General features: G+C 45.3%; 1 protein-coding gene across 6 annotated transcripts in view; it reads right to left on the bottom strand.

Moving 5' to 3' along the window:
- Positions 1-22,790, bottom strand: part of GRAMD2B (GRAM domain containing 2B) — a 463,109-nt gene that overhangs the window by 256,518 nt on the left and 183,801 nt on the right. The window contains exon 1 of one of the 6 annotated variants that reach the window (XM_086961102.1): positions 20,781-21,335. The exons of 4 other annotated variants lie outside the window; for them this stretch is intronic. In XM_086961102.1, coding sequence (XP_086817228.1) covers positions 20,781-20,884 — 104 coding nt within the window. In that variant the 5' untranslated portion in view covers positions 20,885-21,335. Of the gene's footprint in view, positions 1-20,780; positions 21,336-22,790 lie in introns of those variants that run through there. One more of the 6 variants, XM_086961103.1, reaches the window with a different exon arrangement.

The raw sequence follows: 22,790 nt of genomic DNA, 5'->3' as shown, positions 1-22,790 counted from the left end.
GCTAATTTTAGATTAAACAAAGTTTTGGATGTGCTGAAGCACGATTTTAAAAATTATAAAAGACACAGAAAGCTGAAAGTGCACTTTGCACAAGTTAGACAGCGACACATGAAACTGAGACAAGTGTAGCAGAAGCACTGTAAAAGCATGCTTTAAAATGTAAGATGTAGAAAGCATATATACAAAGTAATACTAATACATATAAACGAGTTTCACTTATGAGAATTACTCATGAACATGTTTATAAGCAATTACTGCTGAAAATTGTGCTATTGATAAAGTGGCCTATTGTTTCTATTGTCTTCTATTAGAATGTACTAATCAGAAAAATTGGTGCAAAAATGTTAAGAAACCAAGAAGAATTTTGAAATTTTGCATAATGATACTAGAAATTCTATAGTTTATGAAAAATGAAACACACATGTGTGAATTTAGAAATGTAAATATTTATATGAATAATTAAAATAATTGTGGGAGTAAGCTATTTCTAACGTTAGCTATTTCCATTAAATAATGCCTGGGGAAAGTTCAACATGTTCCCTATTTGAAATGATTTATTGCATTATATTTGCTATTGATTTAGAGTTTGTTTAATTTGAAATGTGTAATGGCAATTTAAAGGCTTTTTCTCTAATGCTGACCTTTCCCTGACTTAATACAATGGTCCTTTTACAACTAGTGAAATGTTGCTTTATTTGTTCAGTGCATGTGTAACATTAGACGCTCCTAAATGTTTCTTCAATGTTCACAGTGAATTATTCCTGTGGAAACAGGATTTCAGCTGTTACTATATATAGACTGATACTTTGTGAATCCAAAATTGAGATTCATTCTCATCTTTCACAAGTAAAAGCTTCTGAAAATGAAAGACGAAATTATAATCAAGCAAAAACTCCACTGATGCCAGTAGGGTTGGTTATTACCATGTCATGCACAAACAAAGGTAAGTACCGAGGAATTCTCATTTTGAAAAGAAATTCACTCCACATTCTTCATATCGTCACAATTGCTGTAATCCCATTATCCCAAATGCTTCACACTCCATTTAGAACAAAGCCCCCTCAAAGATTTTAAGAGCATCTCTATTCTAGGAGGAGTGGCTTGGACTACGTGCAAGATGGTAGTTTTTATTAGAGCTACAGCAGCCCTGCTGCGCCAACAAGATCCTATCTATGACAGATCAGAATAAATATTGTCTCAAATGGCAATATGATACGACAGAAGCTGCACGACACCCATGCCAGCTTAGGCAAAGAAGCAGAACCGGCTCTGAAGTTATAAGCCCCAGGCTTAGACGGAGCTGGGAGCAAGATGGAGGAAGCATCACTTCATCATCAACAACTGCTGCTTCAGTGTCCTAAACAGAGCGGCTCACCACAATTATTTTAAGCAGTTATCAGTCCTCCACTGGTCGCTGCGAATACCAAAGGGTGAGTCTTCTTTGGGCAGGGCTGTCTATCAGGCTGGCGATCCATAGCTCTGCTGCCACCCGGCTGCTCTGACATTTTCAGAAATAGGTCTCTCGTCTTTCCAGATGAAAGAGTGGGTCTCATGGTCCCATTTTTATACCTGGTGCCCTCTTTGAAGTAGGAGAAGCTTCTGGTGTTTCACCCTACAGCGGTGTCCTTAATTGCCCTAATCTCTGCACTGGCTCCATTCTGTCTCTGGTGCAATAGGTTAGTGTTAAATCCTTTGTATATGATCTAGGTCAGTGCCTTTGAAGTGCAAGTGTGGAAGTGGTCAGCTCCCCCACCCATCCTGCAAGAGATGGCCCATCCTGCCAACCGCCAGAATCCCTATTGTGATACTGTCTGGAAGTAATACACAAAGTCCAACTGCCAACTACACCCAGTCATGGGACTCAGTAACAGGCTGCAGGCACCAAACAGGCCAGGAGAATGCCACGTGGCTTAAAGGTGGCATTCTCAGAATTGTGACTTAAAAATCTGGACTTTTCAATTAAAGAGTATTTTAAACAATTGCTCAGACACTGTTAGATTTGGGGGTCTCTAGTTGGCAGAGGTTGGTACCTTTGACCAAAAAGGGACCCTTGCATCTAGTCAGTGTAAGGGGGGTACAGTCCTAAAATAACTTCTGCTCAGCCTCTTGGTAGCTTGGCACGAGCAGGCAGGCTAATCTCAGAGACAGTGTGTAAACCATTTGTGAACACATACAGTAACCCAGTGACAACACTACAGATGCATACCACACAAGTTGTAGTATAAAAATAAGTATTTTTATATAGGACCACAAACGACAAAAATCCACAGTACTGTACTTTAAAAATGGTAGAAATAGCTTAGTTCTCTTTAGATATAAAATGCGACACTGAGTTCAATGTACCTTTGGATGCGTACTGCTATACAACAAAAGTGTTGCAGGGAAGCTGATGCGACGTAGGTTCCTTACACGCAGGAAGGGTGATGCGTCGGGTCCCTACTGCTGCGTAGGGGATGCGTTAGATTCTTCTCCACGTGGGGGGTGATGCATCGGTTTCTTACTGTGCTTCCGTGGCGATGCGACCAGCAGCGCTGTGATGCAATGAAGATCTGATGCAATGAAACAAAATGGCACCTTCTTGTTGTGACACGATGCGTGCATGCCCGATGGCCGTGCTGCGACTCAACAATTCTTCTGAGCCGCGACAGGCCCTGCGACATACTTCTCCGGTGATGCGAAGGCGTCTGCTGTGACGGCAACACTCTTCTCCAGTGATGGGACGACAACGGCGGCGACACACTTCTTCATCTTGAGTCGCGCTTCCAGCTCCCAGAGACACACAGTCTCTCAGAAGACTCAGCTCAACTGCAGGCACTTCAATTCCCATCAAGGGAAGGAAGGGGAGCTGGTTGATGAAGTCTGTTGTCCTTGAGACTTCAGCAGGAGGCAAGCTCCATCTCAAGTTGATTTGAAAGTAGCACAAAGTCTTTTCTTTGGAAGTCAGGCAACCACTGCAGGCCAATCCCCAAACAGCACTCAGCTTAGGGATAGTCTCCTCCTCAGTTTCTCTGGTTCCTCTCCTCAGCAAAGGTTCTTCTTGTTTCCCAAAAGTGTTCTAAAATTCTGGGGTATGGGTCCCTATATTTATACTAGCAAACCCTTTGTCCACTGACGGCAGAGGGTCCCGTACCCAGTCCAAATCAGTTCTGTGCAGTCCTGGAGCACTAGGTTGACAAGACTCCTTTCCTTTGACAGTGTTGGCCAGGAACACACCACAGGAGGTGGAGCCAGCATTGTGGAAGGCAGGCCCAGCCCTATTCAGGTCCCAGGTGTAACTCCTGCCACCCATCTACATGCAGATAGCTCTATTCAGCCCTGTGCCGACTCACCCTGTATCCTGGAATCCCCCAGCCCCTGTCACTCAACCTCCGGACAAGGAATATACAGCCTAGCAGAGGCAGGCTTGGATAGTTAGACAAGAAAATACCTATGTTCTAAAAGTTGTATTTTCAAACACAAAATGTTAAAACCACCTTCACTAAAAGATGTATTTTATCATTCTGAGTTCAGGCATACTAAACTCGAATTTCTACCTAGTTCCCTGAGTCAGTTAGGATTACAAGATGTTATAATCAAACTGCTCATTCTGGCCTACGGGGAACAGGTAGCCTTGCAATAGTGAAAAACTAAAATGGCTGTAATTCACTATCAGGACATGCCACACACACCAGAGCATGTTCTTCCTTTTACCTACAATGCACCCTGCCCTTGGGCCTACCATAGGGGTGACTAATATGCAGAAAGGGGAAGGTTTAGGGACAGGCGAGTGGGTGCACCAGCCCAGTCAACATGGCAGTACCAAACTGCACACAGGCTCTGCAATGGCAGACCTGAGACACACTTTTACAGGCTGCTTTTGTGGGTGGCACAACCAGTGCAGTAAGGCCACCACCAGCATTTGATTTACCAGCCCTGGGCACTCGCAGTGCACTGTACTGGGGTCTGACAGTAAATCAAAGAAGTCAATCATAGAGTCACTAATCCATACATCAATTTACACTAGGGAGAGCATATGCACTTTAGCACTGATCAGCAGTGGTAACGTGCCCAGAGTCAAAAAACCAACAAAAAACAGGTCAGACAAAATACAGGAGGAAGGCAAAAAGTTCAGGGATGACCCAGCAAAAAGGGCCAAGTCCAACAGACACCAACATGAATTTCCTACTTGCACTCACTCGAACGTTAGCACTTATTAAATGCAATATGGTAACCCAATGTTGTCCTATAGGGGGCCTTGCAGTAGTGAAAAACAAATTTAGGCGTTTTTGACATGGAAAACTTAAAAGCACATGTCCAACTTTTTCATTACAGAGCACCGACCCTATGGGCTGACTACTGCCTACCTAGACTTATATGTGATAAAAAGAGACTTTTAGGCCTGGCAAGGGATTTATATTGACAAGTCAAATTGCCATTTTAAAACTGCATATGGGCTGCAATGACTGGCCTGGGACATGTTTTAAGCGGCTACATACGTGGGTGGCACAATACGTGCTGTAGGGCCACTGGTAGCATCTAATTTATAGGTCCTGGATATACAGTATACCACTTTACTAGGGACGTATTCGCCCTATGCCAGAGGGGTGGCAATTTTGATCAAAAGAGGGGTGCAGTTTGTGGAGGGAGGGCAGGAAGTGGATCCTGAGGGTTGGTACTGTCTGATGTGGGGGTCATTACGATCGCATGACATTGTACTGGTGAATTATTATGGGCCCAATGTTGATGACCCTCACTGTATACAACTACTCCGGGGCAAAATCAGGACGTTAGGATGCAGGCACCTGATGTGGGGGGGGGGGGGAGACTTCAATACGGTTGTGAAGCCCATTTGGGACAGATCACATGCCACAGCGGCACATTACCCCTCCTCCCAACGCACCCTCCAGGATATAGTAACAACGGAGTGCCTGGTGGATGCTTGGCGTTTTACACCCTGCGCAGAAAGAGGGCACACATCACTCATCCATTCACAACACTAGGGCCAGATTGGATTATGTGCTTCTTGCCAAAGGCATGTCCCACTGGGTGGAGGGGGTGCATCACTTGGCCAAGACTTTCTCTGACCACTCCCCTGTGAAGGGTTCCTTACAGCTCCCATTAGATCTCGCACCACACCTTAGCTGGAGACTTAATCCCTTGCACCTAAAGGATGCCGTGTTCAAGGCAGAGCTGGAACAGGAAATGATAGAATTTTTCCCCAGAAACACTGGCTCTGTGGCAAGCCTCACAACTGTCTGGGAAGCCTTTAAAGTCACTGTCAGGGGGTGGTGCATCTCCAAGGGGGGGGGGCTCTTGAGAGATTTCCGTCGCACACTACATACTTTGGAGACAGAGCTAAAGGCACTGGAGCGGGAGGATGCGGGCACTGGCAGTTCATGTTCCCTGAAGGCACAAATAAGGGAGAAAATGACGGAATATAGTGAGGTGGCCGAACAGGAGTGCAGGTTTTGAGGGAAACAGGCAGTGGCCAGTCAGTACGGAGAGGGGGACAGGGAAATCTTTAGCTGGAGCGATCAGACCTCCCCGCTTCCGAATCCACGTCACGGAGCTGCGGGATGAACAGAATGACCTCTGCAGGACCATACCGGGCCAGATGGATATCCTGACTGCCTATTAAAAGGCATTATACACGTCGCGGAGGCAGTCTACGCTACAATTGCGGGACTATTTTGAAGATGTGGCCCTCGCTAGGCTAGGACCAGTGCAACAGACATTTTTAGCGCTGGAACATGACATTGATTAAATTAAAGAGGCAATAATGAGCATGAAATCAGGTAAATGTCCCGGATCGGATGGCATTCCCATTGATTTTTATACAACTTATGTCCACATCCTGGCTCCTATCCTTAAGGCAGTATATTACGAGTCGCTGGAAAGAGGGCGTACTCCCAGGTACTATGCGAGAAGCGCACATACCGTCCTTGCTTAAGTCCAGTAAGGCTTCAGACCAATGTGACTCCCATCGACCCCTCTCCCTCCTGAACAGCGACACTAAAATCCTTGCCACGGTGCTCACCACCAGGCTGAACCTCCTACTTGAAAGGATAGTGCTACCTGACCAGGCGGGAATTGTCCCTAATCGGGCCACATCTCATAACCTTCGTACACTCCTGGCGATCCTTCAGGACATTGACCCCAAATGCACCGCGGTGGCTGTTTTTTAGACGCCACCAAGGCGTTTGATTCAGTGGAGTGGGACTACCTAATTGGGACTCTAGCATATATGGGGATACCGGAGCAGTTCCTACAATGGGTCAAGCTGCTCTATAAGGCACCACTGGCCAGGGTTCAACTTAATGGATCCCGCTCTGACCCCTTCCCCATTACTAGAGGGACAAGGCAGGGCTGCCCGCTGTCTCCTGTCTTGTTTGCTATTGCAGTTGAACCCCTGGCGGCCAAATTACGCCAGCATCACAACCAAAGGGGCCCCATTTACCCCTCCAGACAGGTCCTAGTCTCGCTCTACGTGGACAACATCACCCTGTACATTCGCAACCCTGCAGAAAACTTTAACCCAGTCTTAAGGGAAATCACCAAATTCGGAGTGATTGCCGGTGTACAAATAAATTGGGGAAAGTCGCCTGTGTTTACACTGACTGAGCATAACCCCCCCCCCATCCCCTAGACTACCCACTAGAATAGGAGGACTCAGAAGTTAAGCATCTAGGGATTCATGTCTCCAGAGATAAAAGACACACTCATTAGAACAAATTACGGCCGTGCCATAACTAAAGTAACTGACAATGTCACAAATTGGATTAGGCTTCCTCTGTCAATGGCCGGGCGCATATCCCTAATCAAGATGGTTATAGCCCCCAAATTCTTATACTTATTTATTAACATCCCCTGGAGCACATTTTTTCGCCACCCTCAAAACGCAGATTGTCAGATTGAGGGAAGCATGCACGGCTGAAACTAGACACCCTGGCAATCCCCTATCGTCACAGAGGCTTCGATTTGCCTGATTTTGAACAATACTACTATAGTGGAGAAGCGTGGCTCAGTGGTTAGAGGCGGCAGACCCGGAAGCTGAGATCGGCCGTGGACCAGGGTTCGATTCCCCGCCTCGGCGGGTCTCGGGCTCAAAATTCCACGGAGTCGACAATTCTCGCTCCGGTGCCTACTCGAATCACGGGGTCACACTCTGCGACTCTGGGCAATAGCTTGCTTAATCTCCACTATGGCCCCTCGCGGCGGGATGCCTGGCTTTCACCTTGTGGATACCTGGCCGGGATATCTCACAGGGGAATACCAGGACGGGTTCCCTAAGCAAGCGCCTTGGGACCCCTGGGTTAAAGTGCGCTATATAAATCGAAACACATTTACATTTACATTTAGTGCACAGGCGCACTACGCAGTGTACTGGTTCCCCCCACCCCCTCCCCCTACATGCCCCATCTCGCAGTGGAGGATGGCCACATGGCGCCGGTCCCCCCAGTTGGCTATGTGTTCGCTCCCTATAGGGAGAGAGATAGGATCCTACTACTGTAGACTGTACGGTTAAGGCGCTGCACTGGCTGGCTAAGGCTGAGGGGGTTGCGCAGCTCTTCTCTCCTAGAATACTACTACGTAACTGTCCGACCTTACAAGTGACGACTGAGAAAATCTGTCAAAACCTGCTTACTAGGCTGCAGTATTTCACGTGAGGAGATTTATTCCTCGAGGGAACGTTGCAGTCCAAAGAACAATTTTTCGGGGACAGTCCTTTTACATTCATGGATCTGTTCCTCTATACCAGACTTCGACAGAGTGTGCCGGCCGTCTGTCCTGAATTCCCGACGGAACCGGAGGTTTTCAATTCCTTGCACCTAATGCTGCAAGACGAGGCCCTGAAGCACGCCACCTCGGTGCTCTATTGCAGAATAAGATCTGTGCCCCCCCACCCCCATTGCATGCCAGAGCTAGAGCGGAATGGGACAAGGACTTACCTGAACCACTCACAGATGATCAGTGGGAACTAGCGTGTACACAGACGGAACGTATTTCTGGCAGCAGCAGGCTTCGTCTTCTACACTTTAAATTCCTGCACAGACTCTACCACACACCTGCTAGATTACACAGGATAGGCTTCAGGGAGGACGACAAGTGCCTCAGATGCAAACAGGGCCCCGTTGATTTTATTCACCTGGCTTAGAACTGCCCCCAAGTGGCTGAGTATTGGGTTGAGGTCTTTGCGGGACTCACTGACATGCTGGCGCTCCATCTTGACCCACTCCCTAAAATAGCATTACTGGTACTAGTAGCAGACATTGACACCCCACACGGAAGGTTTCTACTTATGGGCATACTATTGGCACGACGCCAAGTGGCGTGCCGTTGGGGTAGAGGGAGAGCACCAAAATTCAAGGGATGGTTACAGGATATGGTTACATGGAAAGAACAATTGCACACCTATGCGGAACAACTGCCACTGAAGTCTAGGCCTAAGGACATATGGGGCCCGCTTCTAGCCTATCTCAGAGAACATCGGGACAAGGGGGACGTGGATAGTCCGGAGATGGCCGAGGAGACATGAATTTTGGGGGTGGTGAAGGGAGGGAGGGGCTAGGCAGGGACATGGACGGTAAGCTGATTTGTTGCAGGCGCTCTGTGACCAACATGTAGTGTTTACTGTCCTGGGACGTGCCCTCTTTACGTAACTTACACTATATCGATAGCACTATGATGGACTGCCCATACCGGAACACTATCACTATGTGTGTATTTGACTTCAATTTGGCTCAATAAGACACCATGCACTGTTGGGGAGATTTTGGGAGCGGAGGGAGTGGGTGGGATTATGTGGGTGGGGGAGTTTGAGGTGGGAAGTTTTGAAGATTTACTGTAATCCACCAGACGATGTATGTCTTTTGCGACAAATGACAATAAACAAATACATTAAAAAAAAAGAATCTTTGATATGAAGCCATGTAGTAATCACCGACTGTTAGATATTTTGTCAACCTTTTCACCATTTGCTGTATCATCTGATGCAATTTGTATACATTCAAAATCAGCCAAAGTGCAAGCGTTTACACAAGGACAGAGGAGTACTTTCACATTAACACTCCTTTATTAGCCAAGCGAGTTTAAGCCAAGCTTTACCTGGCTTACTTCCTCTGCCTTTTGGTCAAGTGGCTGCGGAAATTAATGACTACTGATACAAGGATTTTCTTAATGCAACTGAAATGATATTTAAAAGGAGAGGGGCCCATAAAAGATCTGGACCTCTAGCTAGTGTGACAGGACGAGATCCAGAGGCTATGCTGTGTGTTTGTGGATGGAAATTGAAGGGAGGAAAAATCAAACTTCAGGCTCATATTAGGTACAAGCTTAAGAACTACTACCCATGTACTTAGATCAATTTAATGATCCCTAAAGAGAGGACGTTTACATTTTTGTGCGCGGGTACGCTAGGGCAAGGCCAGCAAATAACATTTAACACAGAGCTTCCCAAGATACTCATGAGAATTGACCAAACCTTATTTCTCATTCAGGGTGCTTAGCTTTAGGATGTGCATACACAAATCATTTTTGCAACTCAAAACTTTTAAATGAAAAGATCAGGCTGTACCAGCATTTTAGTGTTAAAGGGCGAGCAACATCTACATAGCAAAACTTCATCTACGTACAACCGGTTTCCAGTCATTACCCGCTTAAAACTTTTCATTGCCATTTGCAACTAGGACCCAAACTGTGGCTTTTGAACTATACTACTGCTTGCTCCTTAAGATGTTGTATACTTCCCACAAAGTATCAATATGTGCTGGGACACAGCAAAGATTTAAAATGACTAAATGTGTCACTTTAAGTACCTTGCGCCACCTTTTGTACGTACGTATCCGAGCATTGGCAATATTGCATATTTAGGAGCTCTTGAATCAGGCCACTATAGAGGTAGCATAGGCATTTTACTTGGTTAATCCTGGTCTGGTCTGACCCAACAAAAACAAGCATTGGCATAGCCAATAGGTCTCGCCTTTGGGACCTTATAAGTGTTTAGCCAGAGATTAGGTGTTGTTATAACAAGTCTGCAAACTAGGGACATGTGGTCCAAAAATAAGAAAACAATAAATGGCGGAAACGTTTTTAAAGGCAAGTCTTTTCTCAGAGAATCTTTAGAATTAGTGCGGAAATATGATTCCGCACTAATTATAAAGCATTTGCTGAAGCCTAGTGACATGCTTAGTAGGGTGCTGGATGAATTTGTTTTGTTTTTTAAATGCAAGCTTGTGCTCTATACTGTTTGCAGTAAGAATGAACTTCGTCGCTGGATTTTCAACAAAAATGTGCATCTCCGTTTCGATAAACATGACTGTAGCTTTGAGAGAGACAAGCGATGAAAAACTCCCGATAGTGACTGCTTTGTCACGGGTGGACAAATGTCACCTGATACGGTAGTCCTGTCGGCTAAAACACCTGCTGCACAGAATACTCTCAACTTCAGGCGAAAGGCTGGAAATTTAGTAAGGGAGGTTAATGCGCCAGATGCAGACTGTCATATTAATCAGCCCGCTGCAATTCACAGAGAGACTGCTCAGGTGGTGAATGTACCTGCACCAGAGATCTCAATGCCAGCAGCACCTTACAAACAAGAATTCTAGTGAGAAAGCATGCAAGGTTAATGAACCTGTTGCTGAGATTTGAATTCTGTAGGTCACATGTTCTAACTTGAATAAGTCAGCTCAGAAGGCACCAGTCATTGAGAACTCTATGTAGCCTGTTGGCCAAATGTTAGAAGTGCAGTATAACAGCTCATAAGACTAATGCAACTGTTGCAGACATATGTATATCATCTTCAAAACACTTGTTAACACTGAATAAGACAACTGATAGGGTTCACCTACCTGCCACAGAGATGTGTGTGTAGCCTGCAGGTTCCAGGGTGAGATTCTAGGGAGAAGATGATGAAGGCTCGCGCAACTGTAGCCAAAAGGTCAGGTATTCACTTTCAGTTCAACAACTCAGAGGATTAATGCACCTTCAGCAGATATCTCTTTGTCCATTGTCACCTACAGGTTAGAAGTCTAGTAGGACTACTCCGTGGGTTAATGCCTCTTCAACAGAGATCTCTTTTATCATCTATAGGTTAGAAGTCTAGTAAAACAGCTAACTCCGTGGGTTAATGCACCTGCTATAAAGATCTGTATGTAACCTGAAAGTGACAGCATCTAATCCAATAATACAAACATGCACTGCAAGCCTGTGTATAATGCTGGTATCTAATTTCATAATAATATAGAACGCCTGTGGTGACAATTAACGATCACTTCTTTAGAGTCGAGATACACAAGTTTATTTTTTCGCATGTTGCTGCTGTGAGCAGATTATGCAGTTGGGGGCTTTTTTGAGCTGGCTGGCACAGACCTGGAAGCCACTGTTACCCAGGAACTAAGAATTGGAAAATCCGTTTCCACTAGGCGCTGCATGACACGTGTGTATACAGCGCTACTTCCGGCATTGCCAAGCTCCGTACACATAAATTCATAACCCAGCGTCGTGGAGCTCACGTTATTGAGGCCTTCTAAGGGAAATGAAGGGCTCGCTGAATTTGAGCCGGTGGCCTGCATATCTCATCCGCGACTGTACAACCCACTGAGCTATGCCGCAGTGTCATAGGAGGTGTCTGCTAGGACCCCTTGCTCGTTGCCTGCCACTGACCTACCGCACCCTGCTCACATCGTCACGTGCAGTACACGCAAATCACAATAAAAACAGATTCATAAATGGTGTTCCAGCCCATTCCATGCGGTTGATTATTTTTAAAAAGTCCACAAACCAGCACATATGCGATCGGGCGTGTTCCAAAACTATACGCGCAGACAATTTTTTTCAAACAAATATAAAACAACGAAAACCACTTAGAAATGATCATATATATATATTAAATTCACGTACATGTTGTCCGTTCACAAACACAGAAGTGGACCTCTAACCCACACATGAGCAATAAACAGTTTAAGCCATGAATGGGAACAAATCAAACCCACGACTCTAAGAGGGCAGAGACAACTGATCTGCATTCCAGATGCGGTGAGCTTTCCGGATTCGAAGTAAAACAGCAGAAAAACTCCCCCAGGGAGTTTCAAATGCACATTTCGGGAACACCCAAAACAACATAACCAGGGCCCCCTCTTGCACGTGTCGACAAGACTCAAGACAGCTGACCCTGATGGTCTGGCCCCATTAGTAACAAGAAGCAAGAGCAAAAAAAACGAGATACAGTTCCAGCCCTGGGTGGTTCACGCGACAATAGGGAAGGTCAGGGATTCAGTCATGCAGGGGTTGTTTAAAATGATCGCAATTACACAGTACAGAACAGCAAGTTCCAGGACTCTGTAACGGCACACATTCACTATATGTACCAGGACCTCTCTCTCAGACATTTACAGAAGCGAAGGGGGGGGGGGGGACATTATAGCTACAGTGCACGAGGCATGCAGGGAACAGCTGAGGGTCTGCGCTTTATGTCCCAAAACACACTGCCCAAAATGCGAGCTCTTCCATCACTGGCCTGCCTTTCTCCTCAGTAACAATTGGTGTCGGTGGAGTACTAATGTATGGTGCAAAAGAAATGAAAGCGTGCAATTGGGTACACTGAGCCCCATGCAGAGTGGGGAAGTGACGCAGTTAGCGCCATGAGCAGCAGCCTGGTGAACACGGACAATGGGAGGGGACGGGGACAACAGGAGGGGGGTCGGGAGCATGTTGAACACTGCCAACGGGAGGGGGGGGGCGGGAGCAATGGGAATGCACACAACAGGAGGGGACGGGAGCAAAGTGAAACACAACAGGAAATTCAATAAAGAAGAAGCGTGAGTGCACGCCACTGCAAGCCATGTGTTTCTATTATCGCGCCCGTGTTTGCACGCTAATAGAAACCACGTAATGGCCTATTGGTGTCTATTACGCACACCAAGCGCGTAATAGACACCAATAACCGTGGGCGCAGGAACGCGCCAGCCTTTGGCCAATTGCGTGCAGTCTTTTATAAAAAGACGCATGCAAAGGCCAATGTGATAGCACAAAAGGAATCGCACACGCATGAGCGTGTGTGCGATTCCTAGGTCAGTACTAAAACCCCGTTTTTGATTACAAAATACCTCGCGCTGCGAAGCACTGCTTTGCAGTGCAACGCAGGCGAGACCTAAAAACAGGGCTAGGAAGATGGGTAGTAATAGTAATATTTATTATCAGCAATTTGTTATTATATATTGAAAGATAAAACATTTGGTTGCTGTACAATTATGCGTATTATAGATTCCCACCAACAATCTTAAGATACAAACATTAAAATCCATACAGAAAAGAGAACACATTTCATAAAATTTCACTTTGGGCAAAAGGAGCATACTGTATAACTTCCCCCATCATAAACTTCAGTATAAAGTGCATTTAAATTTTATGTATATACACACACACAATGGCAATACAGATTACATAAACATCCTAATTAATAATTCCATTTGGTCTACTCCTGGTCTGAAAATGCATAATAACTGGCAATGCTGCCCATATGCAAGACATAGTTGAACATTATCTCATCGTCTGACAGAAAACAGAGCAATATTGTGCCCGATCCCGACCTGATGCTAAACATGTGGAATAAAGGAAGTAACCAGAGTTTAAGTACTGCATACAATTTTGAGCAGAATAGCAACATGTGCATGGTGTTATCAATGCCTCCAACTAAACAATCACAGAACTCTTTCCTTTTTTCGAGCCTACCGCTCCTCACTGGGTACACCCTGGTGGGGAAGGTGCCAAACCTGAACTTAAGATTTAGATTGTGTTTACATTCAGATAAATACAGTCGCTTGAGGACAAGATACCCATCAAAATAATTTGCTGGGTGTTTTTTTTTATCCTTTACTCTAACTTTTGAGATAAACAGCGGTCCTTAATTATTTACACAATTCTTGGGCATTTTGAGGTCGGATTTACACAAAGAGGTTATAACTGCAGTAAAGATGAGGTTTTCTTAATATGTCCCAGCCAGCTAGCTCTGCCCTTAATACAATTGCCTCCAATCAGTGCAAGAACACTAATTTAGATGCTGACCGTGTTTGTGGTATCACACCCAACATGCTTGGAGTACGAAGGCACAGGGGATAGCCAAGTTGAGGTTAGAGATATAACCGTGATCCTTTGAATAGCGTCTTCAGTATCTCCAGAAAAATGCAGATACTTCGCTCTGATTTTGGCGCTCCCCGGCGCCTTGGTACTCCAAGCACGTTCGGTGTGATACCGCCAACGCGGTCAACATCTAAATTAGTGTCTCGCACTGATTGGAAGCAATTGTATTCAGGCATGTAATGTAATGTCCTGATAATGATCCCAAAATGTATAAAAAGGGATCACAATGTCGTCGACTTAACGTACACCATATACACTTTTCTACTGAAAATTAATTATGCGTAACAGTGTCCCATCACACTCTTGTTTCTCCTATCTGAATGTGCAACATACAAACAAGTCACTCTGCCTGAGCCTTTTTTGTTTTTCTATTTTGTATTCTGTGTTCTTTTTACATGTCTAGTAGGATGCAGGCGTGTGTCCTACTCTATTGCTTTCGTTCAAATTTTATAAATTAAAAGTATTCCTGTCCGGCTGGACAGCTTTAAATATAGCACTGACTGAGACTCTATTCATCTTTCTCCTTGTCCATTGCCCCCGTCTTGGGACCACTTTGTCTAAAACTTGTAACTACCCAAGGTCCCTGACCAATTATATTTGGGTTCCCTTGTCCTTCATAGCACTTCATGCCATCCCGGAGCACCCGACATTGCATCCGTAGGCTCCCCGAGGCTCTGGCCCACCGTCATCAAGTGTTGAAGGGTCTTGCACTGCTCCTTCTTGATTTTGAGATGGCCTTTGATACGGTGGACTTACCTTCAGCAGTTGTATGTTTGTGCCGACTTTGGACTACACTTTCGGAACATGGTCCGAGTCCTCTACTCCAACCCCACAGCTCATGTGCGCGTCAATGGGGTCTTGTCTGACGTCTTCCCTATAGTGAGGGGAACCAAACAAGGCTGCCCAATGCCCCCCATCTCTTTGCCTTGCAGATACAGCCTTTGCCTCAACTCATACGCACAGACCCTCAGTATTCTAGTTGGACCTGGAGCGTTGGCTACGAGAACTGCATCGCACTCTACGCGGATGACATACTCCTCTATCGAACCCGGCGGTTAGCAGTTCTAGGTACCTTGGGATCCTTAAAGAATTCGAACTGCCCTTGGGACGTCGGATGAACCCCTCATAATCCGCGTTGGTCACCCTGACACAAGCTAGGGACTGCTTTGATTGGCAATCCACTATACCTCTACGCCGACTCAGTTTCAAATACTTGGGCATATGGGTCGACCTCCAGACAGAGCTGACCCCGACCCTTAACCTTTGGTCCAAAAAGTTAAAGCGGATCTCACTAAATGTTATGAGGCACATTGAGCTGTACAACATTACGATTCTACCAAGATTTCTTTACATTTTCCAGAATTTACCTTTTCACTTGTCCCGGGAGGGGTTTCGGACACTGGATGGAATTACAGGGACGTTTCTGTTTCGGGCCCTAGACCCCATTTATCTTTCACACACTATCAATGGGGTCCCCTTGAGGGTCGCCTGGAAATGTTCAATCTTTATCTGTACTATCTGTCCTCGCATCTCCTTATTATCCATGACTGGCTCATGCAGGTGCCCGTCCTATTACCTTCTGCCCTCATTGTGGGACCTACAAGGCAGATTTTTTTCACATGGTATGGAACTGTCAACCAATTTGCCAGTATTAGACCAAAGTGACCCAGGAGCTATCGCATGTCCTTGGGTGGGAGGTCCCCCTTTCTCCCCTCCTGATTTTCCTTGGTGTGCTTGAGGGCTATTGTGGCACGAGGGCAGAGAAAGCCTTCTTGGGCATGGACCTTCTCGTAGCTTAGCAAGACATTGCTGCATGATGAATATCCCCTGCGCCCAAGTCTCTTACGTGTTGGGAGACGGGGAGTAGATTGGTGTGCCCAACAGGAGCGTGCGGTCTTTCGAAGCCAGGGGCTGCCCTAGGAAACATGAACGGGTATGGAGAGTGGTTGGGTCCATTTCTGTAAGATTGCTATTATTATGCTTTTCTATTCCCTTTATTAGTCCCTTCTTCCCTAACAGTTTGTTGCTCCTATTTCTTTCACTCATTTATTTTTTCTCCCCTCTTAGTCGCAACTCCTCGTTGTTGGCATCCTTCGCACCCTCCCCCTCCCTTGATCCTCTCCCTCACCGTCAGGCAACCTATCCGCCCTGGTACGCAAGCCCTGCAGCTCCGGAGCCCTGTCCTACCACCTCCCAGACTGCCCCTCCCACCTCCAACGGCTACTTAAAGAAGGGAGCAGTACGGCCAAGCTGCCGGCGCGCAAAGGCAAGCCTGTCTGCGCCCAACCCACCTGGACGGCTCACAGCACCAGAAGCCCTGGTTCCACAGCCTGCCTCCAGTACACCACGGATGAGCTCCGAGCACTCAACCCCAAGAGCCTGGACAACAGCTGCGGCATCGCTTCACCTCACTCAACGGAAGGTCTCTTCACTTGCAACCACTGCTGATTCACCTGCGACGTAGGAATCCCTGAGACCAATACACAGCTAGCACCAGACCAGAGACTGCAGCTCCACTGCACGCTGCTTAACGCTGGATCCCTCTGCAGGCATGTTCACAGCTGGCGACTATGGCAACAAACTTCCTCTTAAGCCAACTCCAGACCATTCAAAATTCAGCAGCTAGACTAATCCTCGACCTTCCCAAAAGAACCAGCACGTACCCTCGTCATAGAGCCCTCCACTGGCTCCCTGTTCAGAAAAGAAACCTCTTCAAAATCTTCACTCACGCCTTCAAAGCCCTCCACAATTTCAGACCCGCATACATCAACAACCGCCTGACGTTCCACCAGCCAAAGAGGGAGCCCTGCTCCTTCCCCCTCACCCACGTCCATGGAAACCGCTGAGGTGGTCGTTCCTTCTCCTACCTCGCAGCCAAGTCATGGAACGTCCTCCACCTATGCACCTCCCCTTCACTGGAGGACTTCAGGGAGAAGTTCAAGACCTGGCTCTTCGACTGGCACAGCCACCCAACCAAGGCTCGCAGAATCCCAGGGCCTGGAGATACCCCTACCCCACTTCCTGGGTGACAAGTTGACCATTTTCATACCTTATGATCGACTGACTAAATTTGTGACCTGATTCCAACTAGCACCTCAAACAGGACATTTTTGCCCTCTGCCCAACCCTGGTCCGATTTAACAAGACTTTACCAATACTTTTCCCTGTCCCATCCAGCAATAATATTGCCCAATAGTTCAACAGGCTACTACTGAAGATTGGCATGTTTATTTGTACTGAAATGAGTACCTCACCTTCTGTTTAAGTGCAAAACTATATTTTTGGTGAGATGATAATGCAATAGTATTATTTAAGAAACAGCAGTTCAATCAAGATTCAATTTGAATTAATCGCACTATGATAGCTATGCATATGTGGAGGATTTATTTCCAAGATTACATTCTTCTATAATTAATTTGCTTATCAAGACACTAACTGCATAACATACCAAATGAAATACGTTGTAGGCAATCGTTAATAATTAATAAAAAGAAGAAATATCTTTCAATATTTCTAAGCAGACCAATCTATGGCTCAGGAGTAAAAAGCAAATACATTAAGCGATTCACGCGACTACAAAGCACAAAAAAAGCCCTCTCCTTTTAGGTTAAAGACTTATCAACACGAGGAATGAACACTATGGTAACAATCACTATATAAAAAGCAAGTTCCTATTATGGCCACTTTTTTTTCACAAACATTGATAATCTACCATTTTGAAATGTTTGTGTTTTACAGAACTTGAACATCAACAGGTAAGAACTGTGTAGCCATTATGCTGTGAATTTCCAAAGTGTTCCAAGCAGGTGCACTGAATGTCGGGGACCACAAGTTCACTTAAGTAATCTGAGAGTCTCTACGGGTCGAAGCTCCTACCTCTGCACTAACCTTTGGAACCCATTGCACTGTCAGAGATCCATTAACTTTAGGGTCATAATAATTGTATAGAGGAGGGACCCCTGCAAAAAATTATGAGTACCTAGAGCAGGGAAAATATATCAACATGCAAAAGTCTAGGGCAACTCAAATAATTTCTAGCCGTTTATACAATCTAAGAATAGAAATAAATTAAGATTACCAATGCATGAACAAGGCATAAAGATATTTTGAACGGTAATTTTTATTTATTGATCAATATATTTTAAAGTGTTAAAAACAGTTGCACACTATAAAGACTATCATTAGGCAATTCATCAGTAATTGTTCCATTCATACTCCATTCGCATCTGCAGTCAAACTGAAAAAACAACACATACACACTAAGAACTAACTCAATCAGATGTGATCTAAGACAATTTATGTAAAATGAATGATATCCTAGGTGTGCATTAGACACTATTGCTACAACAGATCAGAACAGCGTAGCCAATCCAGGATAGCAGGTGATGGATAATATATCCACAGCTGTAGGCAAAAGAAAAGATCGCAATTATGTTAATGAAAAAAGTGAGATAATGGATTAGTAATGATAAATGGATCGGATAGACCTTTGGTCTAGATATTTTTGTGTCACCATCATCACCGTCTGAATTCTGCAGTTTAGCAAGTCATACACAGCGAGTAGGAGGAGTTAAGGTTTGGTATTTTTCCTGTTGGACCTTTCACACCATGAAAAACTGGCTTCTGGCCATCATGCTCAGTTTATAACCACGTACACCTATGAATATAGGATCTCAGGTGGGTTTTTACTACTTGTTAGTTATCTATTGTTATATGGCATAATGCCATTAAAAAAATATATATATATAAATATAAAACTCAACACACTGGGATGGCGGATGTTACTGTTACCAACTTGAATAACGTCACTCCACTTGTTCTTGCTAGGAGACATCAGCCAATGGGAATGAGAACAGATCAATTAAAAAGACTTGCAACTGGCACCCATCTTGTTACCAGTATTGAGAAAGGCAATGTCTCCGAAATGCGTCTACTTGGTTATAATACAGAAATTTGGAATCTGCAGAGTGCTCTTATGTCCCTGGTGGATGCTTGTTGAAATAAATAAATATGTATATATCTTTCTCACAAACACTGTGTGCCTTGTTAATCTTCATTTATTTCCATTCTTAGATTAAATTGCTAGAAATTATGTAAGTGTTGCTCTAGGTTTTTGCATATTGCCTTAAGGTTCATAAAGACATCAACAGAAAGGGATAAGCCCTACTTTAATCGGCCTGATTAAGTTCTATTCTTTACACTCTTTGTCCTACCAATAGAAAACACGTGGCCGCTGAGAAGCGAAGGGTGAGATAAGGGGTCTTGAGGGGTCAAACTGTGATGTCACTTCTACAACCCTAATATTTTGGCTAGTGTTCGCCCAAGTTTTATCATAGCATTAATAATTCCTTAGGGCAGCAGAATGTGGTCTAGGGTGACAACATTGGCACGAAAAGAGCTGGCTGGAATCTCATCTTCACAAATGACCTTAACGCGTGCAACTAAACAAATTGCTTTATGTCTCGATTTATTTTTCTTGTGCCCTCTGGAAGAAAATCGCCACTGTATGGATTATTTGACACAGTGGGACTAATCTCGTCGATACCTGGCCAGAAGGGTGTCAATAACCTTCACAATGGCAACCACCACATGCACCCAAACTGCCCAATCAACGATTCAAGTATTTCATTAAAAGGCTTTAGACATAAATGTGAAATGCGGTTTCTTGACACTAAGCACTTGACATTAAGTCCCTTAATTTACTCAAAGGTGGCTGTTTGGCAATATGCCTACCAGAGTGCATGTCGGTCGTAGACATCTGCAGTAATCAGAAGGTAAAAAGCTTTACTGCTAGTAAAGCAGACTCGACTTTCCAACTTTCGGAAGCAAGTCAATTAAACACGATGAACTTAGATGTTAGTAACATCTCTTATTTACAATCCTAGGCTATTTGATTAGTGTGACAACGTGAACGAAGACACATGGACTCTGGTGGAAAAACTAGTCAGTCTACTCTAGATGCACCGTTGAAAACGAGCATATTTTAGATGTGTTTATTATGGTTTCAAGTTTACCGAAAAAAAGTGTAATTTTATTTTTCCACCCAATGATTATTTTACGCAAAAACATATATTGAAAAATATACAAATAAATAATTACACTGGTTTGGGCTAGTTATTGGTCACATTAAATGTTGCTCCCTGTTGTACCACAATTCCAAATCCGATGCAGGCTCCATACTAGGATGGTCGCCGAGGCCACTGTAGGGGAGATGTGGGTCACCCCCCTGCCCCCTGATTTATCGTCCTGGGAGTTAGGAGGGGAGAAGTAAGGCCAAAAAGGTCTAACGAGGGGTAATCGTTCTCATGTATTGTGTTGCGTGCATTTTATTGTTGAAATTGCGAGGGACCTCACATTCTCATAGGGAATGCTAAGCACAAACTAATGACGAGCAATTGGAGTAGCCCTAAAAACGTTTAGAGCATTTGCAAGTGTTCCCTCGACAATGAATGGGCGCAAACACTACACAAGTAGTATGCAAGTGTTGAGTTTACATTTCAACAGATTCCATAAAAATTGATCGCCAACATTCGTGTAATTCTTTGGCCTGCTAGACGGATAACATTTGAGTAAATTTGCGCCACTACATCTTGCGGGATGCAAACGGGCTCGCTGGTATCTATGACAGCACAGACTTGCAGAACTCCCCGGTTGGAAATGTTTACCTGAAAGTGACCGCTTTGAAGTCCTTCTTGGAGCCGGAGCCCCGATGGGCCATGGGCCTGCTGGCGTCCTCCGGCTCGTAGTGCTGCTCGGTCATGAGCACCATGTCCCGCGGAGTGTGCAGCCAACTCGCCCTGTGCTGCCGCTGCTCCTCCGCGCTCAGGGCGGAAATCTCGCACGCAGACAAGCCGCTTCCTTCTGAACTAAAACACGAAACACCTCGCTCAACAAGTCCGTCTGGGGGAGTGGTACCAGAGGGGAGGTCTAAATGCGCTCCCGGCAGCCGCTGCCGACTGGGCGAGTTTCCACGCCGCAAACGACACACGAAAACTTTTCCCTCTTACGCTGGTGTTGGTGGTGAAAGCCCAGAAATGGTCGAATCCTCAACGGCGTACATCTTGACAGAACAAAAGTATCCCTTCAGCGGTCAACACCTGGGCTCCGTCGTTTTGCGCTCCGGTAACAGGGCGTCGAGGAGGCGTGGCGCCTCTCGCACGGCCTGAATTATTCAGGCAATGTGCTTCCTGCCTCCCCCGACACTGCACGCTGCAAGCCGCGGCACGCTCACGGCAAGGTGGCAAGAGGCAGGGCAGGCTCCCGCCCTCACACTGAAGTTGTGAGTGACGGCGATTAACCTTAAGGTTATGTCTCATTAGTATTAGAGGGACTTGGGACCGTCTTCTTGTCACTGAGAGAGCTCATAGTCGAACCCACCACCCCTTTTTAAAGTGCACATGGGTACTTTGTACTCACATTTTAAACTAAACAGGGGCAAAAGTGGGAACTTTGGTTTCAAATGTAATCTCTTAAAATCCACGGACTTTAATGTGGTCAATACAAACGTTTACGTGCTCGACCAAGTCGTAGATCCAACTCACAAGAAAAAGCTACAACCATATTTATTTGTTTTTTTAATTTGTTTTTGTGGTATTGCTTATTGTAAACATGAACCCAATGTATTAGAGTAATTTGCAACAGAAGAAGCAAAGTTACAGGGAAAAGTAGTCAAAACAATAGATAGATTATACAGTGGATACGTCTTAAACCAAATAATTATGAATGGCAGTAGAAAAAATATATATACTATTGTGAGGGAAGCAAAATAAACACCAGGAAATTCAATAAAAAATGGATACTCACTAGGTATATAACTGACATTACACCAAGTAGTAACTACTAAAACATAGTTGGTAGACCTCATCACTGAGAGAAGCAAAGGAAATATGATAATTCCTGATAGTAATCCAGAAATGTAAGAAACTGGCCAAAACAGGGAAGATGATGAAACAAGTTAATTTAAAAGGTTAAGCTAAGGATGCAGGAAACAAGAATTGGACCAAAAGATGTTCGAAGCAACAGCCAAGATGCGTAAGTGGAATTAGAACATTGGAATGTGGACCACTTTATTGAAGACTTTGGAGTGCTCCGTGCTTCTATGGGCCGGTAAAATTTATGTATTTATTTATTTAACGATTTGTAGAGCGCCTGGTGACCGAGCGCAGGAGTCTGGGTGCCGTGTATGGGGTGACCATGTCTCTCAAGATCGAAGGGCCTAGACCGTTGAGGAGTTTGTGGGCGGTACACAAAGCCTTAAATTTTATCCTCTGTCGCACTGGAAGCCAGTGTAGGGCCTTGAGCGCTGGTCTGGCAGAGGCTCTGGAGGGGAGACTCATAAGGAGCCGGGCAGCCGCATTTTGGGTGCGCTGAAGTTTTGCCAGGGTAGATTCGGGGGCTCCTAGATAGACAGCGTTACTATAGTCTAGACAAGCAAGGATCAGGCCTTGAACCAAGAGTTTCCTTGATAGGGGAGGGAGTAGCGGAAGGATCTTCCGGATGGAACGCATGAGTCCGAAGCAGGTTCCTGCTGTTTTGGCTGCCTGGGTCTTCATGGACAGATCAGGTTCAAGCCAGACTCCCAAAGTCTTGATTTCCTTCTTCGGGGTGGGCACCTCGCCAAAAACATCGGGCCAGACTGATGGAGGGATAGTAGCCCATTTCTTGCCCAGTGGCAT

Source organism: Lissotriton vulgaris, chromosome 3_1 (genome assembly GCF_964263255.1).
Source record: "Lissotriton vulgaris chromosome 3_1, aLisVul1.2, whole genome shotgun sequence".
NCBI classification, from domain to species: Eukaryota; Metazoa; Chordata; class Amphibia; order Caudata; family Salamandridae; genus Lissotriton; species Lissotriton vulgaris.
Note: the sequence above shows the minus strand (reverse complement) of the source record. Positions and strands in the feature narration are given on the sequence as shown.